At 34.6% G+C, this 17,876-nt stretch overlaps 1 protein-coding gene across 5 annotated transcripts in view; it reads right to left on the reverse strand.

Moving 5' to 3' along the window:
- Bcl2l13 (BCL2 like 13) overlaps positions 1-17,876 on the reverse strand; it is a 76,119-nt gene that overhangs the window by 21,432 nt on the left and 36,811 nt on the right. For 4 of the 5 annotated variants that reach the window (XM_076853931.1, XM_076853928.1, XM_076853929.1 and 1 more), the window contains 3 exons: positions 16,439-16,546; positions 13,315-13,471; positions 8,083-8,152 (listed from right to left, as the gene is read on the reverse strand). In XM_076853931.1, coding sequence (XP_076710046.1) covers positions 8,083-8,152; positions 13,315-13,471; positions 16,439-16,546 — 335 coding nt within the window. Of the gene's footprint in view, positions 1-6,176; positions 6,220-8,082; positions 8,153-13,314; positions 13,472-16,438; positions 16,547-17,876 lie in introns of those variants that run through there. The other variant, XM_076853933.2, reaches the window with a different exon arrangement.

Genomic DNA, 17,876 nt, shown 5'->3' on the forward strand with positions numbered 1-17,876 from the left:
AAAAAAAAATCTATTTTTTGATGCACCTCTTTCTGTACTTTTTATAGTTTAAACCATATTCTTCTATTATTTGAAAATAAGAACTTTTTAAAAATTATGACCTATATTGTAAAAATCATAAAAAATCAAATATAAAAGGAGGCATTATAACCTGTACCTAATAACACAAAAGGTAAGCCATCAAAATGTATAACAAACTAGTCTGTTGTTGCCTTCCAAAAAAAAATGTGGGCTGGGGCTGTGGGTCAGTGGCAGAGCGTTTGCCTAGCATGTGTGAGGCACTAGTTTCTGATCTTAGCACTACATATAAATGAACAAACAAAATAAAGGCATTCTGTCCATATACAACTACAAAAAAAATTGCATATTGGGCTGAAAATGCAGCTAAGTGTCCTTACCTAGTATATGCAAGGCCCTAGGTTCAATCCTCAGTAATAAAAACAAAAAGAAGAATTACATATTGAAAAAAGAATTAATAGGAGAGCACTTGCCTAGCATTCCTGAGTCCCTCCATTTGATCCCCAACATTAAAAAAAAAAAAAAAAGAAAAGAAAAAACTAAGTATTTCAGCTAGCCATCTGTATGCAGTCTCTTGTCTAAAACATCAAAAGGTCTACATGATGGCAGAAGGAATGCACAAGGAAATGAAACCAATTCTCGTTACTTGTTACTGGATTACCAAGAAAATAACTAAGGGCCGACAAAATATTTCCACAGAGGAGGACAAATAAAATACCCAGTGAGTTTATACTTCATACTAATATTCTTTGGCTTCTAAGTAGCCCCAAAGGAGTCTATATTAAACTCTGACAGAGAATGAAACAAACAAATTCATTTACTTTTTTGACCTTTTAGAAGAACTCCAGTTTTTAACACTAATGGAAAGACATAGGGCTATAAAGACAAATATGCTAGGCTTTTCCCATAACAAGAAAATCTATCATGCTAACAAAAACAGAAACAAAAAAAAGTTCATCTAGCCCCAGTATTTTGCCTTGGGCAAGAACAGGCAAGGGACTTATCAGTCAGCCTTGCTATTCATATCCTATGAACTTCAAAGGCCTGAGATGTTCTGAACCTCAAACATTTTTATTTCCCACAAAAATCCATAAATACATAAAAATTTGAAACTCTTCATAATAAGCTCTACTGCTTCTTGGGGAAATGAGGTGCAAACATTTTAGATTTCTTTTATTGTTCCAAATTACCTTTTTCATATGTATCAAAAAGTAGATACCCTGATTTTACAATAAATCTGCAATCCTCTTTCACTTCTGTCAATTTTAATATTTGACTGTATTCCCTCATTCACTATACATTTGGGCAAAATGTAATCTTCTTATCACATTACTTTCTTTCTTTTCTTATTAATGTTTTATTTTTAGTTGTAGATGGACACAATACCTTTATTTTATTTTTATGTGGTGCTGAGGATCAAACCCAGTGCCTCATATGTGTGAAACAACCACTGTATACTACTGAACCACAACCCCAGCCCTAATTTCTTTTTCTTTTTTCTTTTTAATATTTATTTTTTAGTTGTAGTTGGACATAATACCTTTATTTGTTTTTATGTGGTGCTGAGGATCGAACCCAAGGCCTCGTGCTTGCTAGGCAAGCACGCTACCACTGAGCCACAACGCCAGCCCCCTAATTTCTTTCTTTAAATTGTCCTTTTCTGGATCTTCTCATTCTGTCTTTCTTGAAATATAGTCACCAGAGTGTAGAAATTTCATTTTATGGACTACCATTTTCTAGTTTGATTGACAACACTTTTTTTGTTGATGTATGTTGTGTCAGATGATTTATTTTCCCCCCTTCATTCCTCACACAACTGTTAATGTCTATTATAGACCAGGCTTACTTATGTGACATACTTTCTTCATAGACCTGTACAGTGACTTTTAGCTTTTACTTTTTTAAGTATATTTTATTTATTTATTTTGCAGTGCTGGGAACTAAACCCAGAGCCTTGCATATATGTTAGGCAAAGGCTCTACTACTGAGCTACATACCCAGCTCGCCTTCCGACTTTTTAAAACACGGTTTAAATAACCTTTAAATAGTTAAACCCAGTTCATTTGCCTATGCACAAAAGCTTCATGAGGACCTAGGGTTGTGGCTCAGTGATAGAGCACTTGCCTAGCATGAGTGAGGCACTGGGTTTGATTCTCAGCACTGCATATAAATAAATGAACAAAATAAAGGTCCATCAACATTTAAAAAAATATTTTTTAAAAAAAGTCTTCATGAGTTACTTCTACAACTGATGGCCATTAACTTGGCATTTTCCTACCCACATGTGTTCTATATTACTGGGCATGGTGGTCCATGCCTGTAATCCCAGAAGCTGAAGCAGAAGCACCATGAGTTTGAGGCCAGCCTCAGTAATTTAGGAGGTCCATAGTGATTTAATGAGACTCTGTCTCAAAAAATTAAAAAGGCCTGGGGATACAGCCCAATGGTAAAAGTGCCCCTGGGTTCAATCCTCAGTAACCCCTTCCAAAAAAATATTCCATATAATCTGCAACCACATTGTTTTGTATTCGTCCCTCTTATATTATTTTTTATTTTAAATTAATTAGTTAATTAATTTTCCAATACTGGGGATTGAACTCAGGGGTGCTTTGTCATTGAGCTACAGACTCAGCCTTTTGTAATTTTCATTTTGAAGACAGAGTTTTCCTAAATTGCCCAGATGGCCTCCAACTTGCAATTCTCTTTCTTCAGCCCCCTGAGAATCTGGGATGACAGGAGTGTACCATGACACTAAGTTTTGTTTTTTTTTTTTAAATTAAAATAAAACTGAATTCCCATTCATTTTGAGAAGGTCTCACTATTCACATTTCTAGGTCTATATGAACTAATGTGAATATACTAAAATCTCTGACCTGACTTCAGAAGGGCAAATTTTAAGTGAATTATATTTCAATGAACAAAAACCAAAACATATCAACCAAAAACAATGCACAGACTTTGTTCCGACTTTGATTCAAATAAACCAGCTTTAAAACACGGTTGACATTTGCAGGAAAATGGATGGAACGAAGGACCATTACTCAGGAGGTCAGGGGTTATATTTTCTCTCATATGTGTAGGTAAGAGGAAAAAGAGGAAGGAAAAAAAAAGGTGGGCAGGGGCAGGACTCAAAGGGAGATCAGTAGAGGAAAGGCATCAGGGAGGTGAGGGAGGGGGAAAGTGTTGAGAAGAGATATTGCCAAATTATATTGTTATATTGTGTGCATGTATAATTGTTTAACAACAAATCCCATCATTATGTATAACTATAATAATGAACCAATAAAAAATGTGGAAAGAAAACAATCATACAGTTATGATTAGATTTCTTAAAACATTTAAAAATTAAATTAAAAATACATTTAGCAGCTGGGCACAGTGATGCATACTCAGAAGACTGAAGCAGGAGGATCAAAAGTTAGAGGCCGGTCTAGAAACTTAGTGAGATGCTAAGTCTCAAAATAAAAAAATAAAAGGGGCTAGGAGATGTAGACGCAGCTCAGTGGTAGAGCTCCACTAGGCTTAACTCACAGTAACAAAAATGAATGAGTAAAAATGAATACCTAGTAAGTTATGTGACAATATTAAAGAATTACTGTTAATATTCTTAAGTGTGCTAATGATAGCATCAGTAGGTTTTTTTCTATGTGTTATTTGTATATTTTTATGTGGTGCTGAGGCTCGAACCAAGTGCCTCACACATGCTAGGTAAGCACTCTATCACTGAGCCACAACCCCTGACCCAATCAGTAGGTTTTAAAAAGAGGATACAGGACTCAGGATGTGGCTCAGTGGCAGAATAACTGCCTAGCATGAACAAGGCCCTGGGTTCTATTCCCAGTATCCCCCAAAATAAGGTAAAAGAAATACCTTATTCTTTATGAATAAAATTTGATGTCTAAGGTCTACTTCATTAATCTAGGGGAAGAGAAGGAAGAATATGTGGGGAAACAGATGAAAACAGATTTGTTTTTTTTCTCTTTGATGGTCATTTTCTCCTTTTTTATAAGCAGACAGGAAAAAAAATACCCACAAGGAAAAAAAAAATCACTTACAATTCCAAGATAGCTACAATGGATTATTTAATAATTTGGCAAATATCAATTTTTTTGAGAAGTATATTCTACATTTATACATGTACATTTTGGGGCCTCACATATGCTAAGCACAAATTCTACCACCAAGTGCACTCCCAGTCTGATGTCCTTTTTTTTTTTTTTTAAATAACAAAAGATCATATAACCAATCATATAACCAATGTATGTTCATAACCAGATTTTTCCATCTACTCTTTTAAACATATTTAAAGAGTATTCTATAAAGATGCTTTAAAAAGTTCTTTACAAATTTCAGTTTGTCCCTAACCTGGCATGCTTTGTAGACATTTTTTTTTTCTGATTGGTGCTTTATTGACTTGCTAGATAGCAAGCAATATTATATCAAATTTTTGCCCCCCCTCCACTTTTTTTGGTACCAAGGATTAAGCACAGAGGCGTTTAACCACTGAACCATATCATCAGCCCTTTTTATTTTGAGATAGGGTGTTGCTAAGTTGCTTTGGGGCCTCTCTAAGTTGCTGAAGCTGGCTTTAAATTTACAATCCTCCTGTGTCAGTCTCCCAAACCGCTGGGATCACAGGCATGTTGGCATGTTCCACTCATGCCCAGCTTTTATTTGTTTCTCCCTTTAAAAAGCACTATAGGTCCTTTGCTAATGACCCATTCAGCTATCAAAAAAGTGTGGCCTGGAGATGCAGTTCAGTGAGAGTGCTTACATAGTATGTGTGAGTCTATGGGCTCAAACTCCAGCATGGTAAACAAACAAAATAAAAACAAGTAAAAACATTGTTTTTGGGGTGACATGTCAGGATGTTGTATAGTTTTGCTTCTATCAGGTGGCTAAACAAGGTGTTGAAGACACCTCATGCTGAATGTAAACTGTAAGCTTACTGTTTTATGTGAACCACTCTAGATTTTAATTGGAATGAGGGAGGGTAGATTTCAGCAGCTTAATATCATACACCAGGTTCTTTTTAGTCCTTGAGAATTTAGAAGGAAAGTAATACTAGATTCAGCAGAAAATGTAATATTCTAATTGGCATGCCTCATTAACTTGAGGTATTTAAGCCACAGCTTAAATAAGTCAAGGTTGGCCCCCTGATCCAGATGAGGGACTATCCATTTAACAGGAAATGGATATAAACAGGAAGGGTGAAAAAGGGCAGTGAAGACCAGGTTGACTTAGATTTTTTATGATCATTCTAGGATGGGGGCAGTAAAGGGTAGGGCATACAAGAATTTACTCTAACAGTTACTAGATAGAAGCAACAGAAAGAAAACAAAACTAGGAGAAGAAAACTAGTAAAATTATTACCTAAGTATATGATGTTTGATATACTAAGAAATATATCATAACCAAGCCCATTGTTATTTATAAAATCTATTTCAAATGTCTGTATTTTTCTTTGTTCCAAAAAAATGAGGAAAAAACATATTTTAATAAATTATGAACTAAGAAACACTCTGAAACTCTATACAAGTAACAATAATCATGTGATGCATAATGTTTCAGTCAAAAATGAACCACAGGTCAGTGGTCCTGTAAGATTATACTACCTAGTGACATTGTACCAGTTTTAATTTTTTTAAATATTTTGTTTATTTAGTTGTAGTTGGACACAATACCTTTATTTTATTTTTTCTGTGGTGCTGAGGATCGAACCCAGTGCCTTGCACATGCTAGCACTCTACCCCTGAGCCACAACCCCAGACCCGTACCAGTCTTAATTTGTATACACTTTACATGTTCACATAATGAGGTCGCCTAAGGATGCAATCCTCAAAATTAGCCTCCATTGTTATATGATGCATAAAGACAAGGTCTTGTGTATTAAAACTAGTATATTAAGCCAGGTATAGTGGCATATGCCTCTAATTCAGAGTCTGAAGAGACTGAGGGAGGAGAATCTCAAATTCAAGGTCAGCTTTGGCAATTTTGTAAGACCTTGTCTCAAAATCAAAGTGTAGGGCTCAGTGGTCCGGCACTTGCCTAGAATGTGTGAGACCCTGGGTTCAAATCTCAGTACTGCAAAAAATATACATAATTAAATAAAATAAAGTAAAATTAAGAAGGACTGGAGTTGAAGCTCAGTGGTATCATGCTTGCCTACTATGTGTAAGACCCTGGGTTTCATCTCAAGCACTGAAAAACAAAAACAGAAACTAGTACATTAGTTGCTGTTTGCTGAGTGCTTATAATACTACTCTGGTCTCTCTTTACATGGTATAAACCTTTTACCTTTTACTGAATGCTTTTTATGGTGACAGATAATGTGCTACACATATAATCTCAACTAGTTCTAATTAAATGTATAAAGTTAGTAGTATTGTCTCCATTTCACAGATGAGAAAACTAAGATTCAGAAAGCTTAATTAACCTGCCTAAATAAATTTAATCTGTGATAAAGCTGATGTTTGAGAAACTAAAAAAATTTTGATCTCAGAGAAGCAGATCTAGTTAAACAAGGAGATGTAATGGTTACAAGAGACTGCAATAGTTAAGAAGAGAAAGAGATAGGGAGACCTTGTTCAAAGGATACATAATTACCATTAGATAGGAGGAATATATTTCAAAAGATCTATTGCATAGCATGATGACCATAATCAATGACAATATATTGCATTCTTGAAAAATGTGAAGAGGGTGAGTGTGTGTTTTTACCCCAAAAATGATAAATGTGGTCACACATTTGTTAATCAGCTAGATTTAAATACTCTACAATGTATACATACTTCAAAACAACATGTTGTATATGATAAAAACAATGTTGACTACCAATTAAAATTTTTTTAAAAAAGCTGAGATTTGAAACAAATCAGATTGCATACCCATATACATCAATTAGGCACATACGGTTACACTGTCTGACCTATTTACAGCCAGCCTTCCGTATCCTTGGGTTCTATATCCAATCTTGGATTGCAAATATTTGGAAAACTACATCTGAACTGAACATGCACAGATGTTTTTCCTTGTCATTCTCTAAACAATACAGTATAACAAGTACCTATATAGCATTTACAGTGTATTAGTTAAATTAAGTAATCTAGAGATGATTTAAAGGACACAGGAGAAGTGCATATAGAGTTATATGCAAATACTACACCGTTTCATACAAGGAACTTGAACATAACAAATTTTGGTATCTGAGAGTGGTCCTCTAAACAATCCTCTAGGCATACTGAATACTATATAGGAATGACTGTACAAAGAACTCTGAGTAGAGGTGGCTATTTGTAAAAATATTGGTGCTGAAATTTTTCCTCCCTGATGCTAAATCACCTGGGGGCCATACTTCTTCATATTACATCCTCTTATACTCACCTTTCCAAGGTGATAAGTAGAAAATACAGTCTAAGATAATGGACAAAGAGTATGGTATAGCAAAAAACAACAACAACAAAAAAAAACCCTCTGAGGTTAAAATTTTCTAATTTAGATCTTAACTCTAGTGTTGGCTCCAATATTTATTAGTTAAGAAGACCTAGGCAATTTCTTTCTTTTTTTTTTCCTGATTAGTCATCTGACCTAATAAACAACACAAAAATCTAATAAAATTCATTCTGCCTTCTTAAAAGGATGGTCGTGATAATCAGATGGGATGTGACACAAAATACTTTCAAACTATAAGACACAAATGATATTAGTTAAGAAAATAAGAAGAAGATATCTCTCAAAGTCAGTCTTCTCCAAGATATACTCACATTTTAATAAATAACCATATGGAGATAAAAGTCACCTCTAATACAAGGAAATGAAGAAATGATGGGAAATTCAGAGTGTGCAGAAAGGAAGGGGAACATACTATGAGGGACATATTTTTGGGCCAAGCAGAAGTAGCATTAATCAAAACAACAATTAAATAAGAAATATCCACTTAACATAGTTATATTTATGCATTAAAGAGCTCTAACACTTTCTTAATGTAATACACTAATGATTCCTCCTATACTTTACCATTATCACACTAAAATCTTATAAGAATAAAGATAATTTGGTTAATACCTTGCTCCAGCCGCTGGCATGAACTGCGGTCTCCAGTGTACATTCACGATATGCCTGATATGTCACTGGCCTGTAGAGAATTTTTTAAAAGTCTGTGTCACAAAAAAGAAAAATTCTAAATTTTCAGATGAATAAATATAAAGACACTATTGTTTTGTTGAATCTTTTGCTAAAGTGACTAAGATTATTCAACATATTGTTTATATAAGATATGGTTTTTAGTATTTGGGCTGCATTTTTTCCAAGCATTCTATAGCATTAGATGCATATTTGGGAAAGTAGTTATTAAAATAGTAAGATAAATGTATCATCTAATAAATTTTTTGTAATTACTCAGAAATTATCTGATAGAACTTATTTATGTTGCAGATAAATACTTGGGTTATTAATATCAAATAACAACAAATAAAATTAAAAGTAAAATTTTAGCACTTTTAAAAGCCAAAACATCTATAATACTTAAGAACTAAAGAAATATGTTACTGGGGCTGGGATTGTGGCTCAGTGGTAGAGCATTTGAATAATAAGTGTGAGGCACTGAATTTGATCCTCAGCACCACATTATAATAAATAAACAAAGATTTGTGTACATCTACAACCCAAAAATTTTTCTTAAAAAAAAAAGAAAGAAACATGTTATTGGAAGATTTTCAAACTAAGGATACAAGGAATTAGAATAAATAATGTCAAAAATTGGTGCCTTTTCTTTTTTTGGTACTGAGGATTAAACCCAGGGGTACTTAACCACTATATTTTATTTAGAGACAGGGTCTTGCTGAGTTGCTGAGGTTGGCTTTGAACTCATGATCCTCCTGCCTCAGCCTCCCAAGCTACTTGGATTAAAGGCATGTGCCATCATGCCTGGCTTGGTGCCCTATTTATTTTATTTGTTATAATTAGTTGGTGTCCTATTTTTAACTTGTAGTCTTATGATATAAAATCCTGGAGGGATCAGAAAACAACGATAATAAAAAAATAGAATCCTGGAGGGCAAGGAAATTAGCCTGATTATTTACATGCAAGTTCTAGTCATATCAAAAACCTAAATCATTGCCAGGTGTGGTGGCGTATGCTTGTAATCCCAGTAACTTGGGAGGCTGAGACAGGAGGACTCCAAATTCGAGGCCAGTCTCAGAAACTTAGTGAGGGCCTAAGCAACCGTGTCTCAAAATAAAAAATAAAAAGGGCTGGGGATATGACTCAGTGGTAAAGCACTCCTGGGTTCAATCCCCAGTAACAAAACAAAAAAAACAGACAAAAAAATCCTGAAATCACTGAGTGATGACAGCAAAGTCTCATTAATTTGTTGAAGGACTTTAAGTACTATATTTTAAACACTGATCTCATGTGCAAATTAAACAAACACAAAAAATTGTACCAAATAAGACATAAAGGCATCAATAGCTTGGATAATAGATTCAAGACCCCCAACCCCATTTTGGGCAAAGTGTTAACAGACATGTAAAAAGGAGTGAAGAAGTGAAGAAGTCTTGCTTTTGTAGGATTTTAGAGCTTTTTTGTTTGTTTTGTGTGTAGTGCTGGGAATCAAACCAAGGTCTTACACATGCTAGATGAGCTCTCTACCATTAAGCTACACTTTTAGCTCTCTATAGGACTTTAAAATTCCACTTCAAAGGCATTTTCTGCTCTGACCACTCGGTCTGATTTCTTCAGTCTATGAATATTTAAGATTGATAACAGTTACAATTTATTGATAGCCTATTATGATAGGTAGAATACTTCTATGTATGTATATTTTATATCACATATCAAAGCTAAAAAGAACAAAGTAGGAATTCAAGCTCAATTAGATCTGACTCCAAAGGTCACACTGCTCCCATTTCAAGTGAGGATTTTGACAAAAGCCTTGACAATGTCTCAATGCCACATATGGCTAATGAGCATTTGAATGTGGCTATGTTGTGCTGAAAGTATAATCTACACGCTGAATTTTAAACAGTAAGTAAAAAGAATGTAGTCTATCCCACTAATAATTTTTTATACTGAGTATGTGTTAAAATGAAATTTGAATATACTAGGCTGAAAATATATTATTAAATTTTAGAAATTAATTTCATACTTTGTATGCGGCTGCCAAAAAAATTTTAATTGCATATATTTGATTTGCATTACATTTACTGAATAGCACTGGTTTAGATATTTCAGAAAACAGTTCTGAAGACATATATAAAATCTTTTATACACATCAATATCAAATCAATATTAGAGTGATACTGAAATACCAGGGATGATCTTTTTAATGGTAAGATGGATACAGTAGGTACTACCTTCCTGATATCACATTCTCATTAAAGTAAGCTTAGTACTTTTTCAAGAAGCCTTGGAGTATACACTACATTCTTGTAAAGCTTGAACTTCAGTAGATACTATGTAGTCTACCTAACTATATTCTCCCTGAAGTTTTACTTGTGTACATCAGTCCCTTCACTTCCTTTCCTGAACTGTTTGATGCTGCTGTGGGTCACAGTAGTCCTCATAGGTAACATGTCTATCAGGCTAAAGTACTTTAGCATTCTTCAGAATGAAACATGATTTGAAACATTACATGTGCACATAAGAGATGCAGCAGCTTAAAACATTAAAAAAAAAAAATCTAATACATAGAAAAGTTAAGAAGATGAATAACCTAATCAGGCCTTAGAGCAAAAAAAAGAGAGGTGGGTACCTTTTAAAATTGCTGGTGTTCCGCATGAAGAGTTCAGCATTACTGTAATTTCCTACTTTAACAAAACTGTTTGGAGGAGCAGATGGTATTCTCCACCTTAAGATATTGCCTTCAACCTGTATAATACGTCTAATATATCACCAGTTAGTTATTTTCAAGGTATTGTAACAAAATTAAAAACTTTCAAAAGTAGACTTCTGAAAAAATTTTATTCACAGGAAGATCTGACTTTGCTATGCTGGGGCTGGGGTTGTGGCTCATTAGAGTGCTTGCCTAGCATGTATGAGGCACTGGATTCAATTCTTATCACCGCATATAAAAAATAAAGATCCACTGACAACTAAAATATATTAAAATAACTGCACTGGTATTCAAGGCTTGGGAAAACATTCATCTAAACCAATTTTCTTGCAAACATAATTTATAGTGAGATGAGATCAAATTTTTTTCTATAGATTACAAAAAGACTCCAGGAACAATATTAAAAAAAAAAAAAACTATATGATACTCTTCTTGGAAGAGTTGATATTATCAAAGCAAAGTTAAAGTTAACAAATGAAAAAACTGACATAAAGAATGAAAAGGTTTCAGGGGCTGGGGCTGGGGCTAGCAGTAGCACACTTGCCTGGCATGTGTGAGGCACTGGTTTGATTCTCAGCACCACATATAAATAAATAAAGGTCTATTAACAACTAAAAAATATTAAAAAAAAAAAAAAAGAATGAAAAGGTTTCAAAGCCATAAATGGTTTCCATCAAATTAGAAACAGAATCTTTTGCCTGTGCCTATCACTTAGTTATTTTACTCCCAATAGCTTTTACAAGGTTTTTTGTTTTGGTTTCCTTTTTGGCAAAGTTGCAAATTTCTTTCTTCAAACCTTACATGAAACTTCATATATAAAAAACATATGGAAGTATAGTGTCCTGGCTTAAGAAGAGTAGAGAGGTCCTAATAAGCCCCACTAACTCAATCTACCCCTTACCTTTTCAGGGGCTCCTATAGCAACCTCAGTGCTTAAGGCTCCACTGAACACTTTTTGACATCACTATTTTGATCCACATTTCCTATTTAAATTCTATTTCCTGGCACCTATATATTTCTTTCACTTTTATCTTTAAACAATTTTTTTTTTTTTTTTTTGTACCAGGGATTGTTGAGCCATATTCCCAGCTTTATTTATTTATTTATTTATTTAATAGGGGGCAGGGTCTCACTGAGTTGTTTACACTAAGTTGCTGAGGCTGGGTTTGAACTTACAAACCTCCTGCCTCAGCCTCCTGAGTCACTGAGATTACAGGTATGAGCCACCACGCCTGGCTTAAACAAACTTTTTAAGTTTAAAAAATTCAAATATGGGGCTGGGATTATGGCTCAGCGGTAGAGAGCTCGCCTAGCACGGGCGGGACCCGGGTTTGATCTTCAGCACCACATAAAAATAAAGGCATTGTGTTGTGTCCATCTACACCTAAAAAAATATATATTTAAAAAAATTTTCAAATATGATTTCATTTCCCTAAGTATAATTAGGAGTTTTCTGTTTGTTCATTTAACTGAATTCTCCTAAAATTGCTTCCTTGCAACAAATATATAAATTGTCCCTATATAAAAGTAAGAAATTATTGTTGTAGTAAAGTACTACAACAGTAATTTAGCATCTGAATTTTGGTCCTTTTAATAAACAACAGTCTTCTTCCTATTTTATAAAGTTGTCAATCTTCATTAAGATAAATAGGTCGCTAACTCACATCAATTCCTTAATAATTGCCAGCAAAGAACTAGAAAAAAATAACTTTTTTAAGATTTACAACAAATGAATTTGTTCTATTTTAATATACTTTCATTTTTATTAATAAGTTTCTAGCTTTAATATGGTTGATGCATAGCTAGGAAGGAAGTCTACTATAAGAATGTGAAAGTAGGGCTGGGTTGTAGCTCAGTAGTAGAGCGCTTGCCTAGCACGTGTGAGGCACTGGGTTCGATCCTCAATACCACATAAAAATTAAAAAATATTTTTATTGTAGACAATACAAATATTGTCTACAATAAAAATTAAAAAAAAAAAAAAAAAAAAAAGAATGTGAAAGTAGTTCCATGGACAGAAGTCCCTAAAGTTTAGTGATATCTGGGATATGGATATGATCTTAAATACAATCTAAAATATAATGCTGATATCAAATTATAATGCATAAAACCCCAGCAATTATATCTATGTTGGCCAACTAGAAAGAACCATGGTAAAAAGTGGTCAGAACAAGTGCAATAGCTTGTGTTTACAACACGGTTAAATGCATCCATTGAAATCTGATAGCTCAATAAATAATACAAATCATCAAATCTTTGTCGGAACAGTTAAATCACTACTTAGAGGCAAAGTTGTCATTCAAAACACAGAGATGCTTTGGGAAAGCAAAAGAAAAAAAATCGAAGAAAAGTGAGAAAAGAAATGACACTGTTCACCTAAAACAAAGCCTTAACCAATCCAGCGCCGCATGAGAGATCCGAGACTACTTAGAGAAGCACATTCCCACTCAGCAATGGTAACTCACTGGCTGAGGAGCATTTGCAATGCTTTATGCAGAGGTTCTTTCAGTTCCTGCAATACTCTTTCTCCAAGATGGGCCAAGCAGTCTTCTATTGAGCTTTCTGGGTTAGCAGGGCTAAACACTGGAGAAGTGTGACGGTCAAAGCCTGTGCTGGTGAAGGCTGAAGAAAAGGCAAGAGAAAAACCAATTTAGTAAATAATATCAAAAGCTGTACTAAAAAAGCTCATGGGACTAAGATATTTAATATTAAGAAAAAGTTAATAGTTATAACCACTTATAAAGGTCATATAATCATTATAGATATTAATCTTATCTGGAATATAAAAGTTGATAGTTTCTAAATTTAGAGTTTTTTTAAAGGCAGAGTTTTAATGGAGAATCAGTTTTAAAAGAAGAAAGCAACGATATTGACATGTCAAAATACACTAACAGGGCTATGGATATTGCTTACTGGAATCCTAGCATGGGGAGGCCCTGGGTTCTATCCCCAGCACAGAGGGGGATAACCAATTTAGTTTATGCCTACTGGCCAATTTAGCATAAGAATAATAAATAAGAGTTAACTCTAGGCTCTATTATTCTTCTCTTGATATTTATTTTAAGGTTTTGTTTTTGCTTTTATAAATGCACCACTTCTTAAATCACACTCTATGATGAGTGTATTCCAACTCAGAAGATGAGTCCATTGCTTTCATTTCTTATTAAAATGAACTTTCTATCTCAATTATTTCTGCAGATAAATTTAAAACTATGAAGGTAACATAAGAACCAAATATGGAAAAAGTAATCATAATCATATTCTACCTCTTCTTAGTTCAAATTACCAGCTTCTCTATTTCCCAACTTCATGTTATAGAGACTTATCCATTCCCTGACTCTAGGAAGAATAGGGAGAATGACTGTCATTTTAGGGGTGCAAGCTAAAAGTAAGCACAGAATCCCAGTAAAGCAAGTGGTTTACACCCACTCCTCAGAGTTACCAATTATTTTCATAAAATGCTGTGCATTTATCTTGGCTTGTTCCTAGAAGGCTGCAAATTTTAATACACCTTGCTTACATCCAAGAAAGATACAAATGCCTACAGAGTTCATAATTACTTTGCTGTCTGAGCAAGCTTTAGAGTATTCATTTTTTTAAATACTTTTTTTTTTCTTACAGGTGGACACAATGTCTTTATTTTACTTTATGTGGTGCTGAGAATCGAACCCAGTGCCTCAGGCATGCTAGGCAAGTGCTCTACTTCTGAGCCACAACCCCAGCCCCTAGAGTATTCATTTTAATGATTAGCTCTGGATAATATGGGACTTAGAGATTATATTTACACCTTTTGTTGCTCTTTTTTCCTTTCTCCCTTTTGCCCATTTTATTATGCAGCACTTCTAATATCAAAATGTACATGAAGAAACTGGGTGCTGTGGCTGACCTCTAGTCCCAGCTACTTAAGAGGCTAAGGTGGGAAGAGTGCTTGAGCCTGGGAATTAGAGACCAGCCTGGGCAACCTGGTGAGACCTCATCTCAAAAGGAGGGGGGCGGGGAGACTGTGTATCAAGACTTAAGAGAGAACTGGAAATTTAATAAATTAAAATGTTGATAAAATGAAGGGCTGGGGATATAGATATAGAGTTCTTGCCTTGCATGCACAAAGCTGTGGGTTCAATCTCCAACACCATTTAAAAAAAAAGTTGATAAAATGAATATAAAAGAGAAAATCAACAGGCTTTTGGATTATTTATATATTTCTATTCAGATTCTTTCTGTACTAACAGGTAACTGATTTATAAACATGATTATAAATTTGCTCATTAAAGATTATTAGGTAGTGGGCTGGAGATATAACTCAGTTGGTAGAGTGCTTGCCTTGCCTGCACAAGGCCCTGGGTTCAATCCCCAGTACTGTAAAACAAATTCTAGTAGAGCAGAGGAAGGAGAATGGGGGATGAGAGGGGGGATGGGAAGGAAAAGGGTAATCAATTTCCATGCATGTATGAATTTGCTGGGATGAATCCAACTACTGTGTATAATTATAAAGCTCTAAAAAAATGTGTACAAGAACATTCACAGCAGCATCATACATAATAGTGAAAAACTGGAAATAACTTCCATGTCCATTAATGTCCATCAACTGATGAATGGATAAACAAAATATGGCATATCCATACAATGGAATATTATTCAACAGCAAAAAATAATGAAATACTGATACCTGCTACAACATGAATGATCCTTAAAAACCTTGTGCTAAGTAAAAGAAGTCAGTCACAAAAAAACCACATAGTACATGATTCCATTTACAGATATACCTGGAATAGGCAAAGTCACAGAAATAGAAAGCAGATCAGTTGTTGCTTTGGGTGGGACTGGGGTGGGGTTAGTGGAGGTGATTATTAATCTACACAGTATTTCTTTTTGGAGAGTTGACAGTATTCTTAATTTAGATTATGGGATGGTTACACAATTCTGTGCATATACTAAAACCACTTAACTGCTACTTCTAAATGGGTAAATTTTAGGGTATGTGGAATATACCTCAATAAAGTCATTTTTTAAAATCACTGAGCAAAACATTCATCGTAGAATTATTTGTGGAAGGCAAAACAGGAAGTAACCAAATGCTCCTCTCAATCATAAAGGAACAATTGGGTAAATGTTCATTTAATGACTATAATTTCACACAGCTAGTAGAATGACAATTATTTTTAAAACTTATGATGAAGTAGTGTTCAGTGCAAAATATGTGGCTAGAAAATGATACCTACACTATAACAATCTATAGCTTATATACATGCAAAAATGAGAAGCTCTCTCTTTCATGCTGTTATTAGGTATAAAGTTACCAAATATAAATCAAATCATATTGAATGGAAAGAACCTTAACATCATTTAATTCATTGCTTAAAACCAGAGAAGGCTACATCTAAATGGTAGGGTATAGTTGAGAAACTTATAAATATGTCCCCCAGGAAAAGAAAAAAAGGCTACCTTCTAGTTTCATATCCTTATAATCCCATACCAGTTAAGTTGCGTAATGTTGAGAATAACTTACTATGAAAATCAAACTAAGCCACAGAAAACCAAACTAACCAGAAAGAATCTGCTAATTGACTAGGAAAATAAGAATAAACAGACCTTCAGAAATTTCTTTGTCCAGGGATTTTAGCTCTTCTTCAATTTCAGATTTAACTTTTAAAAATACTTCTGGGTCCAGAGACTGTGAAGCTATATCTAGTTGAACCCCTGAAACCAACAAGAAAGTTACGATTGAAAGAGGGAGATGGAAGCCATTAAAATACTATAGTATTTTAAACTATTCAGTCAGAAAATGCAAAATTAAATCACATTGTCAAGGCTAGGGAGGCTAGGAAATATTTTTTCAACCACTAAGAAACAATAACAACTAGATGTTTTGGGGTCTATTAAAAGTGAAATCTGGAAGTCAAGTGTGGTGGTACATGCCTGTAGTACCAACTAGTCAGGAGGCTGAGGCAGAAGGATCACTTGAGCCCATGAGTTTGAGTCCAGCCTGGGCAACAAAGGGAACCTGCTGTTGAATGAAATCTGATAAAAACAGAAAAGAATAAGACCATGTTTCTGCCAGGAATAGAGAAAAAAGAGCAGAACCTTCAGAAACACATGAACTCAACAGGAAATTAAGAAATTAATAAATGTAAGTTCTCTCTTTTTGTATACTATCTGTTCTTTAAAAAGCTGACTATGATAAAGCCAACTAAAAGAGGGCTGTGGGTGTAGCTCAGCTGAAGAGGACCTGCCTAGGTTGTGTGAAGCCCTGGTTTTGATCCCTAGCACCACCAAGCAAAAACTTGTGACTTTAGTGGTAATGGGAGATGGATTCTTTCTCCCCACTTCAGATTATAAAGATCCTTAATTATCTTTTTTTTTTGGGGGGGGTGGGGTAGGAGGATAGAGAAGGGGTACCAGGAATTGAACTCAGGGGCACTCAACCACTGAGCCACATCCCCAGACCAATTTTGTATTTTATTTAGAGACAGAGTCTCACTGAGTTGCTTAGCATCTTGCCATCACTGAGGCTGGTTTTGAATTTGCGATCTTCCTACCTCAGCCTCCTGAGACGCTGGGATTACAGGAGACCACCACACCTGGCTGAAACTTTTTATTTTACTTACTTATTTTACTGTGCTGGGGATTAAATCCAGAATCTTGTACATGCTAGACAAGTGCTCTACCTAGAGCTACACCTTAGTCCTCTATGAAGATTTTTAAAGGTATAAAAGGAACTATGCTGCTGTACCCCCAATTGCCCCACATTTAACCTACAGAAAAAACTTTATTTTCCTCTTGCTCTGTTCTCTGGATATGTTAAAAATATTTTCTTTATCAGTCCCCAGTCCTACCAAAATTGCCTATATTACATTCTTGATTTATCTCCCTTAGTGCTAATTGTTGCTAACTGCAGTTAGCAACAATGTTACAAAATGTTACAAAATTGCAGTACATTAAACAAATGAAGGAAACTATATTATAAACTGAGAGTGGGTATGTGGAGGCCTGGGAGAAAGAAGAGGGAAAAATTTTTTTGGGGGGTGGG

Source organism: Callospermophilus lateralis, chromosome 4 (assembly GCF_048772815.1).
Source record: "Callospermophilus lateralis isolate mCalLat2 chromosome 4, mCalLat2.hap1, whole genome shotgun sequence".
In the NCBI taxonomy this organism is placed as follows: domain Eukaryota; kingdom Metazoa; phylum Chordata; class Mammalia; order Rodentia; family Sciuridae; genus Callospermophilus; species Callospermophilus lateralis.